General features: G+C 44.5%; 1 protein-coding gene across 1 annotated transcript in view; it reads right to left on the minus strand.

Moving 5' to 3' along the window:
* LOC139749264 (cell adhesion molecule Dscam2-like) overlaps positions 1-25,433 on the minus strand; it is a 468,747-nt gene that overhangs the window by 80,105 nt on the left and 363,209 nt on the right. The window contains 6 exon segments of the mRNA XM_071663001.1: positions 831-886; positions 888-973; positions 1,162-1,335; positions 12,323-12,457; positions 15,036-15,326; positions 18,190-18,351. Coding sequence (XP_071519102.1) covers positions 831-886; positions 888-973; positions 1,162-1,335; positions 12,323-12,457; positions 15,036-15,326; positions 18,190-18,351 — 904 coding nt within the window.

Raw genomic sequence — 25,433 nt, forward strand, 5'->3', positions numbered from 1 at the left:
GGAAATAGTAGATGTAGACTCATTCGGAGGAGTGTTGGAGGGCTATCTGTTGGAGGACGGATGGAGGGAAGACTCCAATGGTAAGGGAGTTCACCGTATGGAATGATGGGGCCGATAAACCAGGGGAAGTTGTGGAGGAACTCATGGTGGAACAGTGGAAGCGGACTCCCTTGGGGATTTAGTGAAATCACCCACGTATGGTGGAGGAGGACTCCCCTGAGGCAGTTGGAAAGAAGTTCATCTTAGAGAATGGTGGAGGTAGGCACACTGCGGAATGCCGGAGGTAAATCATCACTGAAATTGGAGGTGGAGAAACCCTCAGGTGTGGAGGGAGTGGTGGGAGGCAGGACTTACCCTGAGGAGTAATGGAGCCATTTCCACCTGGGAAGGAGTGACGGTAGACTCCCCCTGTAAAGGCAAACTTACTTCATGGACTGATGAGGGCAGACTCCCCTGAAGAGTGGCGGAGAAAGACTCACCGAGGATTGTGGAGGAGGAGAGCTCGCCTGTGAGTGGTGGAGCAAACCCCCGCCTCGGGGAGTGGTGGAGATCAAGTATGATAAGAACGATGGGTAAAAACACACAGATGTAGTTGGCTGACTCACAGTAAATGATGGAAAGAAACTTATCTAAAGGAAGATTTAAAGGGGGACTGGAGCTGGGGACTCGCCTCGTATAGAGTGGTGAGGAGTGAAGCTGAGGAGGTGTAGGGTGAGGGGCTGGAAGCTGAGGAATACTCGCCTGGTGGAGGGTGAGGGGACTGGAAATCGAGGAGGACTCGCCTGGCGGAGGAACAGAGAGGGAGGGGAAACTGGTACGGGAGGACTGACCTTGGGGAATGGTGGAGGGAGGATCCTCGGAGAGCCCAGGTGACGGTGAGAGGGCGGGTCGCCCCTCACGCGGCACTCCAGCAGTGCCGACTCTCCAGCCCGCACGTCCACGGAGGTCCTGCTGCCGGTGAAGTACGGCGCCGCTGCAGGAGGGACGATAAAAGCACGTTATACCACCTCACCCCACTTCCATAACACGTCATCCCAGTCTATATATTCTACACTATCATCAGCCAAGGTCCTCCTAGTCTTCTACCATGGCACCAAAAGACTCGGGAGGGAGGGAGGAGGAGGAGGAGGAAGCTGGCTGGCTAGCCCTACCGGTACTCACAGTTGACAGCGACGTTGATGGTGGAGGTGAGGTGGGTGACGGAGTTCTCAGCGCGGCAGACGTAGGTGCCAGCGTGGTCAGGCTCGGCCCGGGCGATGTACAGGGAGCCGTTGGAGAGCTGGACGGCTCGAGGCGTCACCAGCTCCACGCTCCGGTAACCCTCAGAACCAGAACCTAATTGGGAAATAGGGAACACAGTGCGAATCACGACACCAATTACAACGAGACTCTTCTAATTACCAGGGATTATGGATCGCACTACACCTTCACTATGTCCCGACGTAATGTCTTACCGAAGAAAACTGGATTACGCGATAGTATTGACTCTAGAAACCAGATAATTGAGACACCAAGTGCACCGTCCTAGTTCCACACAGGTTTTTGTCTTGCAATTTACGGGGCGTATTAAGGAACAGCTTTTACGCAATATCATCTAGGATGAGATAGACAATTTACAGACGAACAGGATAATACATGACATTTATTACCCTAAGAAGCAAAGAGGATCACTCTCATTACATAAAGAACTACTTTTCTCAGAGACAAACTGTTGAATCCAAGTAGAAGTTGGTTGTTGATATCATCATTATCATCATAATTATCATTATTATCATCATTACATAATCTCAGAGCTCCTTTCCCTAGGGGCTCTCACAGCTCCAGGGCTGCACTTTAGACAACAGCAGGGAAAGGATGGACTCCTTAAGAGCTGACAGGTTCTTCGACGAGACAGTATTCCAATGATACAACCTTCCCGAAGATGACGCTTCACTCACGGCAGTGACCACAAGCAGGTGACGCGGCAGTGGCACCAGGAGGAGGAGGAGGAGGAGGAGGAGCAGCTGGTCATGGCAATATAGAGGTACATTACCATCCTCCATACAGATACATGGTACAGCTCCTTGGGAGAGTGACTCGTTTCAAGGAGCATATGATGAGTCTTTCTGGTCTTAGAGGGCGACTAAGAGCGGCTGGAGATGGGAGAGCTGGAAACTCTCTCTCTCTCTCTCTCTCTCTCTCTCTCTCTCTCTCTCTCTCTCTCTCTCTCTCTGGATAATCTGAAAGATTATCCAGATGATCTGCTGTTACCTAATTTCTGCGAGATATCATCATGAACCTCAGAAACCCAGATAAAATCATACGACGTCTGATTAACATCTGATGTAAACAGTGCTTGATGTTCTCGAAGACATCCAACAGCGTTCCTGTCTAACGATGTCACATAGTTTGGTCGACTCCTCGTTAACCATTGCTTTGATTGGCTCTTCTGGAGTTTATCGTGTACGAGTCTATATCATTTCCCTGAGCTAGAAACACGGACAATAAACCTCCCTAGCTGAGTCTATGTCCCTTGAACCAGAAGCACAGACAACAAACCTCCCTATTTTGCTATCCCTTCTCCATCTATGTCTTTGAAGCGTTTGGGTTCACTACTACTTTCCCTCCAGTCCATAACCTCATCACACACCATCAGACCCTCTGCTTCCCCCTCCCTTTTAATCCCACGTTCTTGAAAAAGAGCCTTTTAGTGAACCTTTTGAACGAAACGTTTAACTCCTGGAGCGAAAGCCGACCCTCATAAATACATGAAATATGTAGAGAGTTAAAACATATTTAAGTGTTTGTCATCATGTTTAAATCGACACCGTGACGCGGGGGGAAGAGGAACAAAAACTAAAAGCTGCTTATTACCCTTAGAATCATCAGAGATCAGATGGTAAAAGACTTTAACCCCTCCGACTCACAGACGATATACAGTTGAGGCAAACTGCACAGCTCAGAAGTATGGGAACCTAGAGCTTCGAATCCGTCTCGCACCGACAACTCCAGCTGTAGAGGAAATTCCCGAACTGTTTTGAAAACAACGTCAAGAATAAGAGTGTGAAGGTTTACAGCAATACATCAAAGTCTGTTGCGAGGGATATCGATGGACGCAATCTTGAAAACGAAGTATTCTATGACAGAATGTTTGTATGTAAACAGAATACATTTTCCTGATGCTCTTTCCCGATGGGTTTCAGAGGTACCTGAGGCATTAAATAAATGAATAAACATATATATATATATATATATATATATATATATATATATATATATATATATATATATATATATATATATATATATATATGTATATATATATATTTTTTTTTTTTTTTTTCAAAAGAAGGAACAGAGGGGGGCCAGGTGAGGAATAAAAAGGCCCAGTCCTCTGTTCTTAACGCTACCTCGCTAACGCGGGAAATGGCGAATAGTTTAAAAGAAAGATATATATATATATATATATATATATATATATATATATATATATATATATATATATATATATATATATATATATATATATGAATATATATATATATATATATATATATATATATATATATATATATATATATATATATATATATATATATATATTTATCGAGGATGTAAGGCATGTGTACGTGTAGGAAGAGAGGAAAGTGATTGGTTCTCAGTGAATGTAGGTTTGCGGCAGGGGTGTGTGATGTCTCCATGGTTGTTTAATTTGTTTATGGATGGGGTTGTTAGGGAGGTAAATGCAAGAGTTTTGGAAAGAGGGGCAAGTATGAAGTCTGTTGGGGATGAGAGAGCTTGGGAAGTGAGTCAGTTGTTGTTCGCTGATGATACAGCGCTGGTGGCGGATTCATGTGAGAAACTGCAGAAGCTGGTGACGGAGTTTGGTAAAGTGTGTGGAAGAAGAAAGTTAAGAGTAAATGTGAATAAGAGCAAGGTTATTAGGTACAGTAGGGTTGAGGGTCAAGTCAATTGGGAGGTGAGTTTGAATGGAGAAAAACTGGAGGAAGTGAAGTGTTTTAGATATCTGGGAGTGGATCTGGCAGTGGATGGAACCATGGAAGCGGAAGTGGATCATAGGGTGGGGGAGGGGGCGAAAATTTTGGGAGCCGTGAAAAATGTGTGGAAGTCGAGAACATTATCCTGGAAAGCAAAAATGGGTATGTTTGAAGGAATAGTGGTTCCAACAATGTTGTATGGTTGCGAGGCGTGGGCTATGGATAGAGTTGTGCGCAGGAGGTTGGATGTGCTGGAAATGAGATGCTTGAGGACAATGTGTGGTGTGAGGTGGTTTGATCGAGTAAGTAACGTAAGGGTAAGAGAGATGTGTGGAAATAAAAAGAGCGTGGTTGAGAGAGCAGAAGAGGGTGTTTTGAAATGGTTTGGGCACATGGAGAGAATGAGTGAGGAAAGATTGACCAAGAGGATATATGTGTCGGAGGTGGAGGGAACGAGGAGAAGAGGGAGACCAAATTGGAGGTGGAAAGATGGAGTGAAAAAGATTTTGTGTGATCGGGGCCTGAACATGCAGGAGGGTGAAAGGAGGGCAAGAAATAGAGCGAATTGGAGTGATGTGGTATACAGGGGTTGACGTGCTGTCAGTGGATTGAACCAGGGCATGTGAAGCGTCCGGGGTAAACCATGGAAAGCTGTGTAGGTATGTATATTTGCGTGTGTGGACGTGTGTATGTACATGTGTTTGGGGGGGGGGGGTGGGCCCATTTCTTTCGTCTGTTTCCTTGCGCTACCTCGCAAACGCGGGAGACAGCGACAAAGTATAAAAAAAAAAAAAAAAAAAAAATATATATATATATATATATATATATATATATATATATATATATATATATATATATATATATATATACAAACGCGGAAAATAAATATTCTAATTTGGTAAAGAGGGAAAAAAAAAACCTCAGTACAGTTTTTAATCGAAATTCTGATTTACACTCAAATTTTCAATTCAATTTATTTCAGGTTATCTGTGCATTCATTACTTTTTTTTTCGTATACACATTGAGTAAAAATCTAAACTGAGGTGAACGTGAAATAAGATCGATGTTAATATAATCATATGGAAACAATTTGCTGGTAAATTTGAAGTTGTTCGTGTGACAGACCGCGTCAAAATATACGCAGGACTTTCTGCTCCCAACCTCAAAGATGAACGGAACACTTGCGGGACAAAGAAAGACATACACGCAATAAAAAGGGAATTAGTGGAAATTAAAGGCAATCAGTATTTTGCATTACTTGCTGCTGAGCGGGAGTGAAATGGAATTCCAGCTCAATTACTTAAGACTGAATTAACGCTGAAATCTTTTTTAAGTATCTGCCGACTTACCAGGTTCTTTCGCACTTTACACTTATATCTCACTTTAACTCTTCATTTCGGAGCGGTGATTCAGGAGTAAACACTTTTGAATTTCGGGAACACCTTAATAAAACACGTTCTTTACCTTCTTGGGCAAGCAGTTTCCCCCCTGGATTTACGAGTTTACACAGAGGGTGACTTTTACCAGTTGTGTTGGGACGAGTTAAAACCCTCAGTCGCCTTTTAGCCTTGGCGCGGCGAATGGGTTCCAACGGCTCCTCAATGGATTAAGGTCGGGCCTTTGAAGTAACAGTCAAAGGGTGGGATCGAAACCTCTGTTCAACTGCGCTGATTACATAGCAAGGACCAGGTACCATATTACTGGAGTTAGGCACCACAACAGTCCATCACTATTGTACCTGGTCTGGGGCATCAGATCACATCGCTACGGGGGACCACGTCACATTCCTACAGGCACCAGGAGACATACCTACACCACCTTTACAGAGGATCAGGTCCTCTTCACCAGGACCAACTCACTGTAAGAGAACTTTCCTGCAGACCCCCATCCCCCTCTAAGTGGACCAGGACATACCAAGAGACCCAGACCACTTCCTCAATACCACCTAGGTCACACGAAGAAAACCCAGCAAAACACCTTCGTTGGACCAGATCATGCTGGGAGACCCAGGTCACACCAGTGGAACCTTAGAGGAGAACTTATTGGCATCGAATCACACTAAGAGGATCGTGAACCACCTATCTGAACCAGGTCACGCTAACAGAAGCGTAAGTACAATGGAAAGCCAGTCATTGTAAATGAACGCTACACCACCTTACTGGCTCTCTCTCTCTCTCTCTCTCTCTCTCTCTCTCTCTCTCTCTCTCTCTCTCTCTCTCTCTCTACAACTGTCCTACAGCACACAGAGTCATTGGTTTCCATCCTGAGCGGCTGGACTTTAGGAAGCAGCCGTGGATTCTAAACACCTCAAATCTGCCAAAACGTACGCAATCCCAGGTTTAACCCCAGTGCTTGAGTAAGCATCCAGTCGTGTTGCCTGGGCTGAGAGAGAGAGAGAGAGAGGAGAGAGAATTGGAACCAGAGCGTTGTACAGCACGCGCACCCGGCCTTGAACACTGGCTATTACCAAACTCCACTACACCAAATAATGATAAGAATCGGATATTCCTGTCCGAGGGCGCGCCCGGGACGCTGGTGGAGGGAATGGAAACTACTCTCCACACTACAGGCTGAGCTGCACCGCTATGGCGCCCCTTGTGGACAGGAGGGTTCAGCGCCGATCATCTCCTCCCACAGGTACAGTTCAGAGGCGGGGGAGAAATCATGGTGATAATACATGAAGTCTGGGGTGGTGGGGAATATGCTGGTTACGGGTGGGCGAATCCAGCATTTGATCCTGAAGGTTTCTCTCTCTCTCTCTCTCTCTCTCTCTCTCTCTCTCTCTCTCTCTCTCTCTCTCTCTCTCTCTCTCTCTCTCCCTCTCTCTTTCCACCCCTGGAACCTGTGAAACAGCTGAGCTCTGGAGAGGCGGCATTAAGACGCCCTCATATGAACTTGAACGTTGCCACTTGAACGACACACTCGTATTCGCCCCGAGCAAGCCAGGCCGCCCTCTCCCAGCGGCCGGAGTCATTACAAGAGGTGATGTTCGTTCGCATCACACGGAATAATACGATGCTGATGGAAACTGTTCCATTCCATGGGGATTCCGGCTCGTGTCTTCTCTTTTTTTGCTTCATTCCCTTACGAACGCTAGTGTGAAACATGGCTCTCTCTCTCTCTCTCTCTCTCTCTCTTGGCTCATAGTCTGACGAACGCACACGGCGGAGATGTACCCGCCTTAAAACTTTGAAAAGAGGCGAGACGAGAGCGGGTCACTGCATGGATTACCTCATATAGCTTCGTCTGTTGTTTCGCGGTGTATACTGTACTGCAATCATACCACTCATTATGATAAAGTATGATCTTGATTATGCCTTGCAATCAAGTTCCCTTGGTAATTCGTATGTAACAAAGTGACCAGTTCAGTTATGTCTAAACGTAGCTTCACTGCCCTACCTTGTCACTATGCCAACAGCAAGGGCTCGACCGGCCTCTTGTTTTGGACCGGGTTAAAAACCCAGACCTAAAGCCGTTCAGCCAGTTCACGACCGAACCGCATTCCTTGTCAGGTGATCAAAACCGCCTAAGGTGAACCAGCGCGAAGCAAAGTTTTAGAGAGAGAGAGAGAGAGAGAGAGAGAGAGAGAGAGAGAGAGAGAGAGAGAGAGAGAGAGAGAGCTGCTTCAATATAACCTAGACACATTTTCTGGTATTGGTTAAGGAGCCTTTGACATCATGTGCCCCACATACATAGGGGTAATTTGGTGGCAAATGGGGCAGTCGTAGAATTACCCCATTTCACAAATTCAGGTCTGAATGGCCTCGTTATCGTGTACCTCAGTGACCTAATTTCTGCTCTGAGGAAGTGAACGACTTCCGGGATCCAATGACTTGGGTCGAGTCGACGTGGGTCGACAATTTACCATCTCGACGAAAAGGAATGTGTGTATCATAATCATCCATGTGGATGAGAATGATATCGTTACTCGTTCTGCTTTTCACAGTCAAGTGAAGATGAGTGAGGCATCAATACCTGTATGGCTGACACGAGAGCCTTTGGGGAAAAAAGCCATAGGGTGAAGCAATGCTATTGCATGATGGTGAATGAAGCTGATGTGTGTGTGTGTGTGTGGGAAGATACGAAGACTGAACATTCTAGACATTCATTATATATCGCACTAATACTTCGGGAAAATACTGGTCATATTCTTGAACAGTCTTTAGGCACTAATTTCAAATGTGATTACGCCACACAGTCATAAAGTAAGTCAAATTATAGTGATAAAAGTACAATACCACCGTATTCACGGACGTGATCTTCAACAAACGGACTTCCTCCCGTTGGTCACACTCAAGCCACGTATGATCCTGTCGTTATACACGAACAGTAGAACCAATGGTTCGTGCCGGACTGACAAGACGTTTTGAGGAATATAATCCAACGGTTGTAGCATCATTGGTAAATGAGGTACTGGACCTCTCAATTATATAACTAGAACTGTATAACTAGAAACCTCGTTACGCTGGAGGAGCGCCCACCACCTCCTCAGTTATCGACGCCGTATATACCTGTTTTACCCCCGTCTTTCTCTCGCTCGCCCGCCCCCGTGAGGGAGTCTGCACTCGCGTTGCATTCTTACGCAAGAAGGAGGACAAATCAATACTCGAATCTCTCTCGACATGATTATGTTTCCATGTTGTATAATGCAGCCTAATGTAGGTACTTCTAGGTCTCCTTAAACATGGTAGCCGGATGTTTATTCGATGTCACGTATTTCGCATAGGATTTCATACATTGCAATTGATATGTCCTTTATACTACATGTCGCAATATTCAACAAATACCTGCAGTAGTTTTCCCCTGTGTTATAGATAGGTCAGGTGTTTTACAGTACGTATAACAATTCCTTTCAAGAAAATAAGAATACAAGTGTATGTACTGCGGTGCTTCTTCACCGGAAACCTCTTGCGATTCTAAGATATTATCATGAATACAACGTTATATCATTATCCTAAAGGCATGGATGCCATTAACATCACAAACACAAGGCTGCCACAAAGATGAAATGTTCGCGACTTTGATACACAACCCAGTTTTCTGCCGGTAACGCACAATAGTTCGTAATGAGGGTCAATATACCGGACCGACTTTTCGAAACAGTCTGTGGGTGGTTCATCTCTCCGTAAGCCCATCACTAATTGGCCCTGTCTGCTTTCCTTTAATGATTCACATCATGGCACTGCCAGCCGGGTTCAGCTTTCGTACGTCAATGTTTAAGCAAGCCACATGATCACACACTGGGCCCAATTACCGTTCGCGAGGCTGCTACGTCGACGAAAGAGTGAAAGGAGAACCAAATAGCCATTGCATTTGGTTCACATGATTCATTAAGCAAGCGAAGCACGGCTCGGTGATCCGACTCACACAATACTGAAGCAGGAGAGAGAGAGAGCACTCCCTAACTCCCTCCAGACTTGCGTCATCATAACTCGTCTTGTGTTCCTTCAAACGACTTTACGAACCGATGAAATGGTATTCTTTCATCAATACGGTGGATGATCAATCTTTTCTTAGACACCTGTTAAGAGAGAGAGAGAGAGAGAGAGAGAGAGAGAGAGAGAGAGAGAGAGAGAGAGAGAGAGAGAGAGAGAGAGAGAGAGAGAGAGAGAGATGTGGGGCCCCGCTACAAAAAGCCATGAGGGACATGCGAAATATATATATATATATATATATATATATATATATATATATATATATATATATATATATATATATATATATATATATATATATATATATATATATATATATAATTTCGGGGTAGTAAACAAAAAGGAAGGGTCCCCTGAGTGATATACACATTGTTCAATTAACTTAATCAATCATGAGCATTTCCAGGTCATGTTTGCCGGCGCCAAACAACAAGTATTCATTGAAGCAGCTAATTGATATCCGGGTCCACCTGCCCTGGTCTGGTATCCGGAGTGATTCTTTATTCGTTCATTTTCCCGGGTCAAACTGTGTCGTCATTAGCTCTAACCAGAGGAAAGGAAGGACAATCATTTGGCTGTCCTTTGACTGGGGTGGTTTTCCTTAAATATAATACTGCTTGGAAATGCTGTCTGGCCCAGTGGCACAATCATTTGATAAACTGATACAAGAATTATCTTTATGTAAACCAGTTTTGAGTTATCCCAGTTAAGATAGCAGTGATAAAATCGGTCTTATCCCCGGTAAGATAGCAGTGATAAGATGGATCTTGTCCCAGGTAAGATAACAGTGATAACAATGATAAGACTTTGCCTTATCCTTCTTCCAGCGGTGACAGACGACCGTGTCGTGGAAGGCGACTGGAAAAGTGCTGGAGCTTGAGAGGTGGGTTGGCTGGAAATCCTCTCCTCCTGTATTATTTTCCAGAGGAAAGAATAAAGGGAGGGGAGAGAAGTAGGGAATTTTTTTTTTCAACCTCTATGGCTCATTCATCTCCTGTTGACGCTACAGTGCTCATGTGGGAAAGAGCGACCACATATGAAAGAGGGATTACGTCATGGTTATATTATGGTGGACCAAAAGACAATCAAGCAATGTTGTCTACTGCGAAAGCCACCTGGACGCCACACTCGCGGAAGCCTCGTACAAAACCTTTGTTGCCAGCCTCACTAACTCAGCGAGATGAAGGAGACACACATCAACACCAGGAGATATAAAAGGTGTTTCATGGACTGGGTTACCGAGTTCGAGACACTCATTCTAAATGAATTGTTCAATAGTTTCACCTTCAACTTGAATTAGACATTTTTTTTTGTTTTCATGTTTTTATATATATTTTTTTTCAATATAAGAAATATCAACTGAAGAAATAGTTTGGTTCTTTACATCGCTTTTACACGTTCATTCATTATCAATTTACGAATATTTTTCTTGCATCGTAATATATATATATATATATATATATATATATATATATATATATATATATATATATATATATATATATATATATATTCGATGCTTCAAGGAATGAAGTCGATTAGATACAGTTGTTTTCAAGAATGTATTTACAGTACGTATTTTTACACTGTACGAACAAATTGCCTAAACAATTCCAGCTTTTTTGTAACTAGTGGCCTTACGGGCGATGCTCAGTCCACTAACTTGTGGGACACACTGTGTACAAGTATGTGTATCTGTGTTAGTGTGTGTGTGTGTGTGTGTGTGTGTGTGTGTGTGTGTGTGTGTGTGTGTGTGTGTGTGTGTGAGTGTGTATGTGTATGTGTGTGTGTGTGTGTGTGAGTGTATGTGTGTGTGTGTGTGTGTGTGTGTGTGTGTGTGTGTGTGTGTGTGTGTGTGTGTGTGTGTCTCATATCTTCATAAGAACCATCGTATCGTATCGTTCCCCTTCCGTACACATAACTCGCACGCTCGGGACGTCATCACAACACTCGTACAACTCGTCGTGCATCACACACTAGAACATGACTCTCGAACCATCAACGCTCTGGCGTATCAGCACATCTGTACGAAGATATGTGGCACAACGTACGCTGTATCAATTGGCTGAGAGAGAGAGAGAGAGAGAGAGAGAGAGAGAGAGAGAGAGAGAGAGAGAGAGAGAGAGAGAGAGAGAGAGAGAGAGAGAGCACACTCCTGTGGCACATGATGCTTTCGCCCGTCGCACGGAACTACGAACCCGTCGTCGTAGATCGCTGCTACACGCAGCGATACATCGTGTTGAGGTTCGCCGCGGGTAAAAACGGAGAGCTCAGCTTCCTCTCATAGTAAACTCGAGAGATTTACAGATCTCGACTACAAACATCAGGCTGAGCTAACAATACGGCCCATGAGGAAGACACAAAGCGTCGGCAAGTATCCCCCCCCCCCCCCACTAACTTTACACTGTCGGACCTCACAAGTGTTTCCCCTCCGTCCACCCAGCCGAGTTCTGAACTCTGAACTTTTAGAAGGGAGTGGATACATAACATCCTCGTGACACTTGTGGGTGGAGTTTGGCTCGGCGATTCAATAGCAATCACACAAATTTCATGCTCGTGTCGTTCTCACACAACGCATGAGATCATCTTTGGTTATTGGTTTAAAAAAAAGAAAAAAAGAAAAGAAAATGGCAACTTTGTACTCTTAAACCTTGAGCAAACAGGTTATCACAACTTGTCAACAAACTGTCAAACTTATATTGTTAAAACTGGAGAATCTAGCGGAAGAAAATGGAATGTTAAGGGGGACTAAACAGGGCGTGAAGGGGGACGAGATGAGGGTTAGGAGGAAGAAACTGAGTGTTTAGGGGAACAATTTAAGGTATTAAGGGGATACAAAAATGAAGGGTTAAGGGGACGAGATGAAGAGTTAAGGGGGGTAGTGACTGGCTACCAAAATACCTGACTCACTTTGCAAGTTGCCAACAACTTTCTTCTTCCAGACAACGGAGGGGTCCGGGTGTCCGCGGGCCACACAGTCCACCACCAGGGAGTGGCCACGACTCACCCTCCTGTCCCCGGGCTCCAGCACCCACGTCGGCGGCACTGCGGGAGGGAGGAAGGGAAAGCACACTGTTAGGAGATCCCCGCTCGCTCGTCGCTCGGGCAGCAACGGGTCTGACAGCGGACCCCAGGCTGCCGGTGTCGCCTGACATTAAATTCGGTGCTTAGTGTCTCTGATGTCATAGTAAATGTCGGACCTCAGAGGTCACTGACTGGACTGGATGAGTCTGGTCCGCGATCAGGAGTGGACGTGACGCGATTAAACCTCTTCCCTTGTGAGTGACATTAGGTGTTGTGCAGTTGTCATCGGCTGTGTTGCTGATTTGGAACACGGCGACGTTAAGGTGTCAGATGAGGAGGTGGCACTGGGAGTGTGGCAACCATCAAGTGTTGAACTGGAGGTATGAGGTGACACGAATGTGACATGATGAAGTGTGGAGATGTAGGTGTAAGGTGTCACGAGTGTGACATGATGAAGTGTGGAGGTGTAAGTGTGAGGTGACACGAATGTGACATGATGAAGTGTGGAGGAGTAAGTGTGAGGTGACACGAGTGTGACATGATGAAGTGTGGAGGTGTACGTGTGAGGTGACACGAGTGTGACATGATGAAGTGTGGAGGTGTACGTGTGAGGTGACACGAGTGTGACATGATGAAGTGTGGAGGTGTAAGTGTGAGGTGACACGAGTGTGACGTGATGAAGTGTGGAGGTGTACGTGTGAGGTAACACGAATGTGACATGATGAAGTGTGGAGATGTAGGCGTGAGGTAACACGAATGTGACATGATGAAGTGTGGAGGTGTAGGTGTGAGGTGACACGAGTGTGACATGATGAAGTGTGGAGGTGTAGGTGTGAGGTGACACGAATGTGACATGATGAAGTGTGGAGGTGTACGTGTGAGGTAACACGAATGTGACATGATGAAGTGTGGAGATGTAGGCGTGAGGTAACACGAATGTGACATGATGAAGTGTGGAGGTGTAGGTGTGAGGTGACACGAGTGTGACATGATGAAGTGTGGAGGTGTAGGTGTGATGTGACACGAATGTGACATGACAACATGCTTAACTGCGGAGGGAGGTGACATGAGTGTGACCTGATCACCTGTTCAGCTGTAGGTGTGAGAATGACGTTGAATGTGACACTGATCATGTGTCTGGTCCCTGGGTGAGACGTGAGACGGCGCGCGATGTGTGCAAATGATTTCAAAATGATCGATTTGGATATGAGATGCGACACAAGGCGCCTGAAGATCAGGACTTCGGTTGCTGGTGTATGAGATGCAAGATGACACTGGGTGTTGGACGACCAGGTGTTCCACTGTTGATGTGAGGTATACGGCGACACGGGGTGTGAACCGACCTTACCCTAACCAGGTGTGTCCAGCTGCTAGTGTGAGATAAGATGTGACACAGGGTAGGTGACGGACGATAGTTTATTTCTATTTAACCTTAATGCTAAGCAGCATATCAGGATGTATGTATATAAAAAAGAAAACAGTTTACTGAGGTATAATTCACAACAGATGAATCTAAATTTTGGCATCAATTTACGAAAAAAAAATATATGCATTATTTACAATCAACTACACTTAGTGTCTTCAGAAAAGAGAAAACTACTATGAAAATTCAAACAATAAAAGACATATATATATATATATATATATATATATATATATATATATATATATATATATATATATATATATATATACAAATTTTATTTACACTGTGCTAAAGACTGAGTGAGCACATCCAAACAGAGTGTGGCCATGGAATAGTTCCCAGTGATCCGTCTGTGCAACAGTTATCTCAACAAAAGCTTTGGTGAAGATCCTCTGTGACAGACTCCTACGTGAAAGCTGTGGCGTTACTACTTTACATGTGCTGAGCGGTGACTGGCCCGTTGGGGCCAGAATGCAGCGGAGCCGGGCCCTAGGCAGGCCAGGCCCTTACAGGCCCTAGGTAGACCAGGCCCTTAAAGCAGGCCAGGCCCTCAAGCAGGCCATGGCACTAGGCAGACCAGGCCCTTACAGGCCCTAGATAGGCCAGGCCCTTAAAGCAGGCCAGGCCCTCAAGCAGGCCATGGGCCTAGGAAGACCAGGCCCTGACAGGCCCTAGGTAGGCCAGACCCTTAAAGCAGGCCGTGGCCCTAGGCAGGCCAGACCCTAGACAGGCCGGACCTCATCAGCCAGAGTCCGTGAATGCGTCGGGCGGGCCAAGTCTTCGGGCTGTGTTGGCTGGCACCTGTTGAGGGCATCATGCAGTAGAGAAGGAGGAAGGGGGGGACCGTGGGTACAGATCATGCACTATGGGAAACTCTCGACAAAAAAAAAAGAAAGAGTGAGTGAGAGAGAAGGAGAGAGAGACACATGCAAGAAGTGTGGCATGCGTATCCTACGGGGCGTATAACGTGGAGCAGCAGCAGCAGCAGCAGCAGCAGCAGCTGAGCCGTGCCAGTGACCAGGCGGCTACACAGGTGCTGTGGTGGTGGTGGTGGTGGTGGTGACCGTGGCAGTATGACGTTACCTGGTCTAGGCTACGTGAGGAGTGTGCTATGGTGCGGTGCGGTGCGGGGTGGATGGAGGGGTGGGCTGCGCGCCGCCACCACTACCTTACCGTGCACGGTGAGGGAGGCCGTGTAGCGCACCACCGCCGCTGTGTTGTGGGCCTCGCACGTGTAGCGCCCCGAGTGCGCCGCCGTCAGCGAGCTCATGGCCAGCACACTCGAGAACGCGTCTATGACCTTTTCCTGAATGTTGGGCGGCCCTCCTAGAGAGAGAGGCCGCCCGTCCTTGAGCCACTTCAGTGTTAGGGGGGAATCCCCCTGATTGACTCCACAAATCACACGAGTTCGCATGCCTTCCGACAAACCGTCTTGGAACGAAAAAGGTTCAATACGAGGGGGAACTGTAAAGGGGGCAGATAAAAACACAAAAGTTAAGAACTCGGTCATGACACATGAAAAGGTGGGGAGAAGAGGAGGAAGGGCGTGCCAGGTGCTGGGAGAGTACCGTGGACAGTGAGCGTGTAGGTGTAACGGGTGGCGGCGGCGGCGTTGGCGGCCACGCAGGTGTAGTCGCCGGCGTGGTGCTGCCCCACGCGCTCGATGCTCAGCACGGAGTTGAAGGTGTTGAGGTTGACCACGGACAGTCCTCCGCTGTGGGCGCCGCCGGGGGAGAGCGGGGCGCCGTCCCACAGCCACGTCAGGGACAAGGGCTCGTCCCCCCGGGAGACAGTGCACGTCAGCGTCAGCCTCTCGCCAGCTACCACCCGCTCGCCCGCGGCGAACGGCGCTATCTTTGGGGGAACTGAAGGAACGGCACCGGGGCCTCTTATTAGCTGTGGGTGATGCGCCCCGACCTCATCCTGGCCTCCCTCCCGCTCACTACCTCACCATCTGCCCCACACACCCTCTCTCTCTCACGGAAACCTGACAACATCCTGAAAAACCTTCTATACTGATCCTGTGGCATAACAGAACAGATTGTAATATAAGAACTTAAGCCTTTTTTTGAAGAGTGGCACCATTAAATATATAACCTGAAAAAAATGCACTAGAGTACTCCTGAAAAAGGATTTATGAAAATATATATATATATATATATATATATATATATATATATATATATATATATATATATATATATATATATATATATATATATATATTATACTAACGATTTACCAATGGGCAAAGAAGATTCGAACCCAGTCCTAACACGCGGGAAGCCGGTTCGAAACCTCTTATTCCACAGGTAAATGTTTATCATCTATTTCCTATGTCCAGTACATATTAAAGATATGTAAATAGAATAAAATCAATATATATATATATATATATATATATATATATATATATATATATATATATATATATATATATATATATATATATATATATATACACATAATGATAATAATGATAATAATTATAATGATAATCATGATAAAGATTATGTATAGACGTCTCTCCCTTTTCCCCAACTAGGTGAGATGGTTTAGTCTAAGGTCTACAAAGAATAAGTGGAAAATAACCAATAAACAAAACGAGATGAAGCAAAAAAAGAAAAAAAGGATAAAAAAAGTTGAGATAAAATCCCAAAACTGGTGCAGACATTCATTTCTTCCGAAGTCACACAGAAATCTTCAAATTACAACTGAAAATGTATCATCCTCGCACACAATATCACAAAACTGCAAAAAAAAAATACTGTAAGCTAAGATTACTTCATTTTCCCCTGACGCATAAAATCTTCACTGATGATAGACATCTACCGCTGGATTATATGGGCTCTTGCCACCCTAAATGAAAGAAAATGGGGTGAACATGAAGGCCTATTGATGTTGACGCGAAGACTTTCAAGCTCACTGCCCGTCGCGCCACCACATTCTGGAACGCCCGTCTACGGTATTTATCTAAGTCTTCCGCTTTCTCTCTTACCGACTTTTGGGCTTCGTTCATTAGCCATGGTAAACTGTGTGGTTCTCTTTCCCTCCGTCAGAGGTAACATTTCCCTTTTCTTGTGGGATATCAGTTCACATCCGGCCGCAGACATTACCTCCTCCTCCACCTCCTCCTGCTCCTCCTCCTCCTACCACCGTTGCTGTCCCGAAGCCCTAAGGTCCAGAGCTCTACATTTCATCTATGTTAAGATCCCCTTTCTGGACTTTACACGTACTCGTCCCATGGCCCTACATCATTTCTCTTCCCTCTTCACTGGTGTTCGTACACCCATATATCCCTCACTGCGTCCAAGAATTCTAGACTTAACAACCATCGTGGTTGACAAAAAAACCAAGGTGGATGTAAAAATATCAAAAAGGCAAATGAGTGACCTGATCATTACAGTATGGTGCAGTTCAAATGGGTTGCGCAGTTATATGGTATCGTAAAACGAGGATCGGATCAAGCAGGTTCATCGACAATTTATGGATTGAAAGCAGATTTAAGCAAAAAAAAATTCTGTGATTTTTGACGGTGAGTATAGAGTAATTGTTGGTATTCGCTGTAGCGTCAGAAATGATCGATTCATTTAAAAGATGTGAAAACCTAATTTTAAGTGCACATAGCACAATAGCTGTCTTTACACCAGCGAACGACAGGTCTCAGAATGATCACCCGTTAATATCAAAAGGTTGATATGACTCTCAGAATTTTTCGTCCTAATGTCATTTTGTGTCATTCTGAAAGTGTAAAGATAATTTTTGTGCTGTGTGTACATCACAACCCATCATAAAACGTGCTTCAAATTATAAAATCATGTTTTCGTGTATCATTTCATACACAAATATATCTGATCCTTTAAACTCATACCCAATACAGTAAAATCTTGAAATAACGCTTGAAATAACATAACGAATAAAAGGTTTTTTTTTTTAGTTCGACAGTCTTGAGTTGGTCCGCCTCCTGACAAGAAGCCCCTTTACGAGAAACCTGGGCCTCAGTTCATTTGTATCGGTTGGTTCATAGTCTCCCATTATAGTTTCGACAGAACGGGTCCAGTGTTACTCCCAGTACGAGTTCACTGAGGAACACTTCAACATTTAGGGGAACGGTGGTGATGCATCATTTTGGCTCACAGAAGAGTACCAGAATCCGACCTCATCGGGTTCACGAAACCTCGAATCTCAGGTTTCAGACGACGGGTTCACCCAGTCTCGAAACTCGAGTTCGACCTTTGAGAGTACCGACGCGGTGCGGATGAAGCTGTGAGTGACCCCGGGCAGCAGAGAGGAAGGAGGGAGGGGACAAGCCACAAGAAGGACTTACCAAGGACGGAGACCCTAGCAGACCCAGTGGCGGAGCGTCCTTGCTTGGTGGAAGCGGTGCAGGTGTAGACCCCGGCGTCCTCCGGCTGCCTCACGCGGTCTATCACCAGGGAACCGTCAGTGTCCACCCGACGGTCGAGGGCTTGGCCCACGCCAACGCCATCTGCCTCACAGGGAGAAGCAATTTGCATCAGAGAAGAGGGAGGGAGGGAGATGTATTACATTAGAACGCGGAAACAATACGGGTGTCGGGGAAAGGGGGGGAAAATTATTTTCCTCAAGTAATTTGATTTGGATTACAGCGCGGAAATTACTCGCATCAAAAGGAACGATTTGCATGAGGACGAGGGGAGGAGGGATTTGCATCAAGGTGGGAAGGAGGACCATGTTACATCAGTGTGTGGTGATTCGTTTTACATGAGGATTATGTACGAAACTTGTGGACGAGTGACAGGGGACGCACACGTCCAGAAATGCATTATTTTTTCTTTTAGGAGCAGACGTGGCATGTAAAGATATCTTTCTTTTTCCTGAATACATAATATCAGTGTAGGAGAGCAACTTAAGGGAGAGTGGAAGAGGGATGACCGAAAACAGAAGTGACGGTACGACAAAGTACATAAACGTCGGATTCTTAGGAGTAAGTCGGTGTTCGTACGCACGAACACCACACGATCGGAGACGTTCTTTTAAGAATAAAATCTCGCGAAACACTTCACATCCGCCCGAGTGAAGTGAAGACCAGGTTTAAAAAAACCCAGAATGATGAACACTTGAAATAAGCGCAGGTAAACTAAGAATCACCCATCAAAAAAAGAAAATTTTTACTCACGCTACACACATTATGAAGGTATATGAATGGAGGTATAAGCTTGGGGGGGGGGGGGGAACCCAGCAGCAACGAGGCCCGAATGAAGCGGAGATCGATGTCAAAAATGGAAATCTGGAGCACTGCGCTACATCGCAGGTGAAAAAAAGGTGCTTCCCACACCAGAGGCAGTCTTGCCTCCAGCTCATGGAAGGCATTGCAACAACAGGTCATGAGGTCAGATGCCGTTGGAGGAAGAGAGACGCTATATATATATATATATATATATATATATATATATATATATATATATATATATATATATATAGGTTTACCAAATGGCGTCCTAGCCTCGTCTCTTTGATGTATATCAACTGACTGTTATATTTCTCTCTTGTGTCTCCCCTGATGATGTGAATATTACACGAAAGTGCACTTGGGAACTTTTCGTGTTTCATTTTCCCCGTGGACTCATAGGAATATCTTGATCACGCGCCAAAAAAAGAAAAAAAAAATTGTGATCCTTTCCAATATATATATATATATATATATATATATATATATATATATATATATATATATATATATATATATATCAACCAAGTTAACCATGGAATCTCCTCAGAAGATAAGAAACGGCGTAAATAACGTACGAATCAACTGATAGAGCAAGGGGGTCAGTCTTAAGGGAAGGGGGGGTAACGAATGATACGAAAATGAAAAGTCCCCTCTCCCATCACCACCATTCCACCCTCCCAAACCCATCACCCTCCCCCCAAAAAAAGAATAGTGCAAACAGATATATATATATATATATATATATATATATATATATATATATATATATATATATATATATATATATATATATATATATATAATCAGCGTCTCCAAAATAAAAGATAAGGATAAGAAAACACATCTCACTGTGTTAGGGTGGTCGTCCCGCCTCGGGCTTGGCTTACAGACTGTCTGGGGACTGCCATTTCTTTTTTTGCCGTTCCTCTTGTGGATAATGCATGCAAAGTAGTTAAACTAACGCCGTGAGAAACTGCACCTAATTACCTCAAATTTTCCTCCGGAATTTAAGTAATGAAGAAGTTTAAGACCTCCTCCTGCTGCTGCTTCGCCCAGCTACAGCGCTGGGGGAATGTGAAATCATTTTGTTTTCATATACATTACTAATCCTAAATATATCCTCACAGTTTGAGACACATGTGATTGATTATTGAGGAATTAAATCATTTATATGATTCGTACATAAGTCTCAGGAGCTTAAAAAAAACCCATAGCTAGTACAGTATCAATATGTACGTCTTTTATACAATTCATGTATGTGTCTTTGAAGTTTAAAAACCCATGGCTAGTATAGTACCAATATGTACGTCTTTTACACAATTCATATATATATATATATATATATATATATATATATATATATATATATATATATATATATATATATATATATATATATATATATATATATATGTCTTTGCAGTTTAAGAAAGACCCATACGCAATTGAATCGAAATATGGAATGATTCTTCTATACAAATCATACATGTGTCTTTAGATCTTTCAAACCAAAGTCTAAACCGGCCGAAATGTGAAAATTCTTCAATATAAATCATCCAAAGGACCTTGAAAGAGAGAGAGAGAGAGAGAGAGAGAGAGAGAGAGAGAGAGAGAGAGAGAGAGAGAGAGAGAGAGAGAGAGAGAGAGAGAGAGAGAGAGAGAGAGAGAGAGAGAGAGAGAGAGAGAGAGAGAGAGAGAGAGAGTTCCAGATTCGTATTCTGCATTACAAACAGTCTTCACACTGAGGTTTTCATGTAAATCTTTGACCCTCAGAAAAATACCCAAAAATTGAAGGTAACAGTTCAGGTTTTTTCTTTTTCAGCTCCCCCCCCCCCCAAAAAAAACTTTTAACATTAAAACATAGCAGAGTGAAAAGCCTCTACACCTGATATTATCATGACAAATATAACATAACTCTTTCCTAACTTGATAGACAACCATCATATACGAAACTAATAATCAGAGAAAGTTTGAAAATAGGAGCCATTTACTCTGATATATGCGTAAACCTCTTAAATCCTGGTGTATATAAACCACCCAGAACTCTCTCTCTCTCTCTCTCTCTCTCTCTCTCTCTCTCTCTCTCTCTCTCTCTCTCTCTCTCTCTCTCTAATATGTATATATATATATATATATATATATATATATATATATATATATATATTTATAAACTGTACTGAGTCCACGGGTAAATGAAACACGACAAGTTCCCAAGTGCACTTTCGTGTAATAATCACATATATGAATCAATACCCTCAGAAAAAAACTTCATGATTTCTTCTGTTATTTCACCGTGGTAGAATTCCATTTTTTGTTCCCCAAGTTTTATACGAAACATTTTCGTCTTGGTAACGTGACGTCTTCTCTCTGTTTCCAGTCACTGTCCTGCCTGATATGCACTGACGCAGGGTGACGCAGGATACACAACGCCCGAACACCCATCAGAGGCGCTTAAACTCTGTGACTGAATGTGACAAAACACTATCCCAGGGGAATCACAGGCGACCATGATGCTTATAACCCAACCCCGCCCCTTAACCTCTGTCTCTCTCTTGCAAGTATTATGAAACAAGGAAACAAAAAAATCCAGATGATTTAGGTAAAAAAAAAAAGAAATATAATTGTGTTAGCGAAATGGGGAAGTGAAGTGGAGTGAAAGTTTAATGAAGGTGTGACAGCCGGGGATTGGTAGTGAGAGTAGAGTATAGTGAGTAGAGTGTGTGTGTGTGTGTGTGTAGGGTGTGTATGTGTGTGTGTGTAGGGTGTGCAGGGTGCGTTAGGCGACGGTAGGGGACATAAGCGGGGACGGGCAGTAAAGACAGCGTGGAATATATATATATATATATATATATATATATATATATATATATATATATATATATATATATATATATATATATATATAAACACACACAAACACACACACACACACACACACACACACACACACACACACACACACACACACACACACTATCACACACGATCCACCGTAACCTTGAAATCCGTGAATAATGAGTAACAGCATTAATGAATAGAAATAACTGAGTTACTGATGGCAAATTAGTCTTTTTCCTCATATCGTCGGAGACGAAATGAGAGCCTGGAGGTGCTCAACATCCACTCTCATGTTGTGGGTTCGCTACCTGAGGCATGCGATGAATTAACAAACAGGACGTATGGGAACTTTACACTCCATCAATCACAATAAATTCACGACGTTCGTTTTACGTTAATGTATCTTTTTTGACGGTAAAATAGGATCTTTACCGTGTATATCACATCATGATACACTATCCGCACTGAACGGACACCTGGTAGCAACGGACACTCCTCCCCTTCTTTGATCTGTCCGTTCAATCGAGGTGATACTATGTACTATCATTGCAGCCTTCTATACCGACGTGTCAGACTGTGGTTAGGTTAGGTTAGGTTAGGTTAGGTTAGGTTAGGGTTGAAAGAGGAGGCCCAGGAATTAGAGGCAAGACCCAAAGGAGGAAGGCGGGAAAGTAGAGTAGTAGATAGCTCTTTCCTCTTCCCCCCTTCCCCCCCACACTACGAAGTTCCCTCCCCCTTCACAACTGGGGTGAAAAGGAAAGTGCACAAATCTCATACACGATCGATAAGAACAGGGGAAAAAAAAAAAAACCCCACCTCACTGTAGTTCATGTCTATTTTGTACGAGGCTACAGGAATAGCTAGCACAAAGTTTCACTACACTTCCCCGCTGCAAGATTTCAGGAATTGCATATTGTTTGATGCATACATACAAAGAAAATCAATTTGAATACATTTGCATACTGACTGGGTCCATGACAAGCCAGACAGCTGGCGTCTCTGGTACAGTAAAGGTCAATTTAAAACATCGGCCCTTCTGATGGAATAATTGGAAACTCGCCTTTTTAAAAAGTGGCTAACTAAACAGAATTCCACAACCCCAGCGGGAGGGAACTTTGGGGTCCGCAGAACTGCAACGACGTGGGAGGAAACCCCGCATTCTATTGGGCCTTAAACAGATAGGTAAATAAGTGAGTATACACACACACACACACACACACACACACACACACACACACACACACACACACTCACACACATATATATATATATATATATATATATATATATATATATATATATATATATATATATATATATATATATATATATGTACATATAACTGAACAGACAGAGGTTTACTGACAGACATGATAACAGAGAAAACTGCGCTTGTGTAAGTCTATTCATGTGTGTTCACGAGTGTTCGTTCTTTTATGTTCTTCGGTCGCGGTGCTTGTGTACGAGCGCGTGTGCGCTTGTGGCAGAAGTGGTCCTTGTTTGTGTGATCAGCCGTGAGGACGCCGTATCTCTCTTTCATTCCTTTGGCCTTGGAAATTCAACAGGGCCTTTTCTTGTTCGCCTGCTGCATCTAAATGAAGGAAATACGATACCCAATACAGATCCCACGCTGGAGAGATGGGGGGTAGGTGAGGGGAAATATGAATCGACTGTTCATATTGTCTTATAACAACAGCCAGACCAGTTAGAGGGACGTGTTGCCTCACTGGCTTCTATGTTCTCTGCCTCCATAAAGGTTCTGGCCATGTTCATTGCCTCCACAAAGGTTCTGGCCATGTTCATTGCCTCCACAAAGGTTCTGGCCATGTTCATTGCCTCCACAAAGGTTCTGGCCATGTTCATTGCCTTCACAAAGGTTCTGGCCATGCTTTCTGCCTTCACAAAGGTTCTGGCCATGCTTCCTGCCTTCAAAAAGGTTCTGGCCATGTTCATTGCCTCCACAAAGGTTCTGGCCATGCTCCCTGCCTTCACAAAGGTTCTGGCCATGTTCATTGCCTTCACAAAGGCTCTGGCCATGTTCATTGATCCACAAAGGTTCTGGCTGCTATGTTCTCTGCCTCCACAAAGGTTCGATTGTTACGACCTATCAGAGTGTCGGAGTTCCCCAGGGTTGAGAGAAAGAGGAACGAACCGCCTCTCCTCCTGCTCCTCCTCCTCCAAACCGACCCATTATTTCCAAATACAGCAAATACTTTTGAGTGTGTTCCCCCGTCAGGTGGGGTAGTGCAGTGGAGGTGCTGAGGAAGACACGGTCCTGGAAGACACTATCGTTCCATTAAGATCGTCAAAGAAGAAAAGAATCGCTCGATTCCTTCGAGAGAAACGGGCTTAGATATATATATTTTATCCCTGGGGATAGGGGAGAAAGAATACTTCCCACGTATTCCCTGCGTGTCGTAGAAGGCGACTAAAAGGGGAGGGAGCGGGGGGGGCTGGAAATCCTCCCCTCTCGTTTTTGATTTTCCAAAAGAAGGAACAGAGAAGGGGGCCAAGTGAGGATATTCCCTCAAAGGCTCAGTTCTCTGTTCTGAACGCTACCTCACTAACGCGGGGAATGGCGAATAGTATGAAAAAAATATATATATATACACACACACACACACACACATCAGGGTTGTGTAATGCAGCGGAGGCTATAAGTAATATCCCTCAGGGTGGTGCCTGGAGGCGGCTTCCGCCTGCCGTTGTGGAGGAGGTTTTTGTGTGTGGCCACAACACAGTGTTGCTCCCCTTCATTCATCATCCACAAGCCACAACCGAGGCTTTAACGCTATACATTTCTTGGCCATGAAGGTCTCAGCAGCCGTTGGTGTGTGTGTGTGTGTGTGTGTGTGTGTGTGTGTGTGTGTGTGTGTGTGTGTGTGTGTGTGTGTGGGTGTGTGTGTGTGTGTGTGTGTGGGTGTTACGGGGAGAGAGTTTTACACTCGTGTCGCCCCGTCTCTTTACTTTGTATTTGTGTATCATATCGTTACTCCTGTCTGTGTATGCGCGCGCGCACGTGTATGTGTATGCATGTGTGTGTGTGTGTGTGTGTATGTAACATCGCCTCCACGGTCCTAGAGTTCCGAGTTCCTCCCTCAAACATCACGTCTCCAGACACCTCACCCACACCTCCCAACCTCACAGCAAAGACGGAGCCACGCCCGCATATCGGTGGCATTCGGGAGCTACTGCCATCAGCTTGGGTATAGTAAGGTGCAGTCGAGTGCTGTGAAGTGCGTCCCAACCGCTGTAAAGTGCGTCAGAGGGCCATAAAGTGCGTCGGAGGACCATTAAGTGCGTCGGAGGACCATTAAATGCGTCAGAGGGCCATTAAGTGCGTCGGAGAGCCATAAAGTGCGTCGGAGAGCCATAAAGTGCGTCGGAGAGCCATAAAGTGCGTCAGAGAGCCATAAGGTGCGTCGGAGAGCCATAAAGTGCGTCAGAGCGCTTATCAGAAAAGTGCGTCGGAGTGTCGTCAAAAGCGTTTGAGAGCTACAAAGTGCTCTCTCTCTCTCTCT

The sequence above is a fragment of the Panulirus ornatus genome, chromosome 6 (assembly GCF_036320965.1).
Source record: "Panulirus ornatus isolate Po-2019 chromosome 6, ASM3632096v1, whole genome shotgun sequence".
Taxonomy (NCBI): Eukaryota; Metazoa; Arthropoda; class Malacostraca; order Decapoda; family Palinuridae; genus Panulirus; species Panulirus ornatus.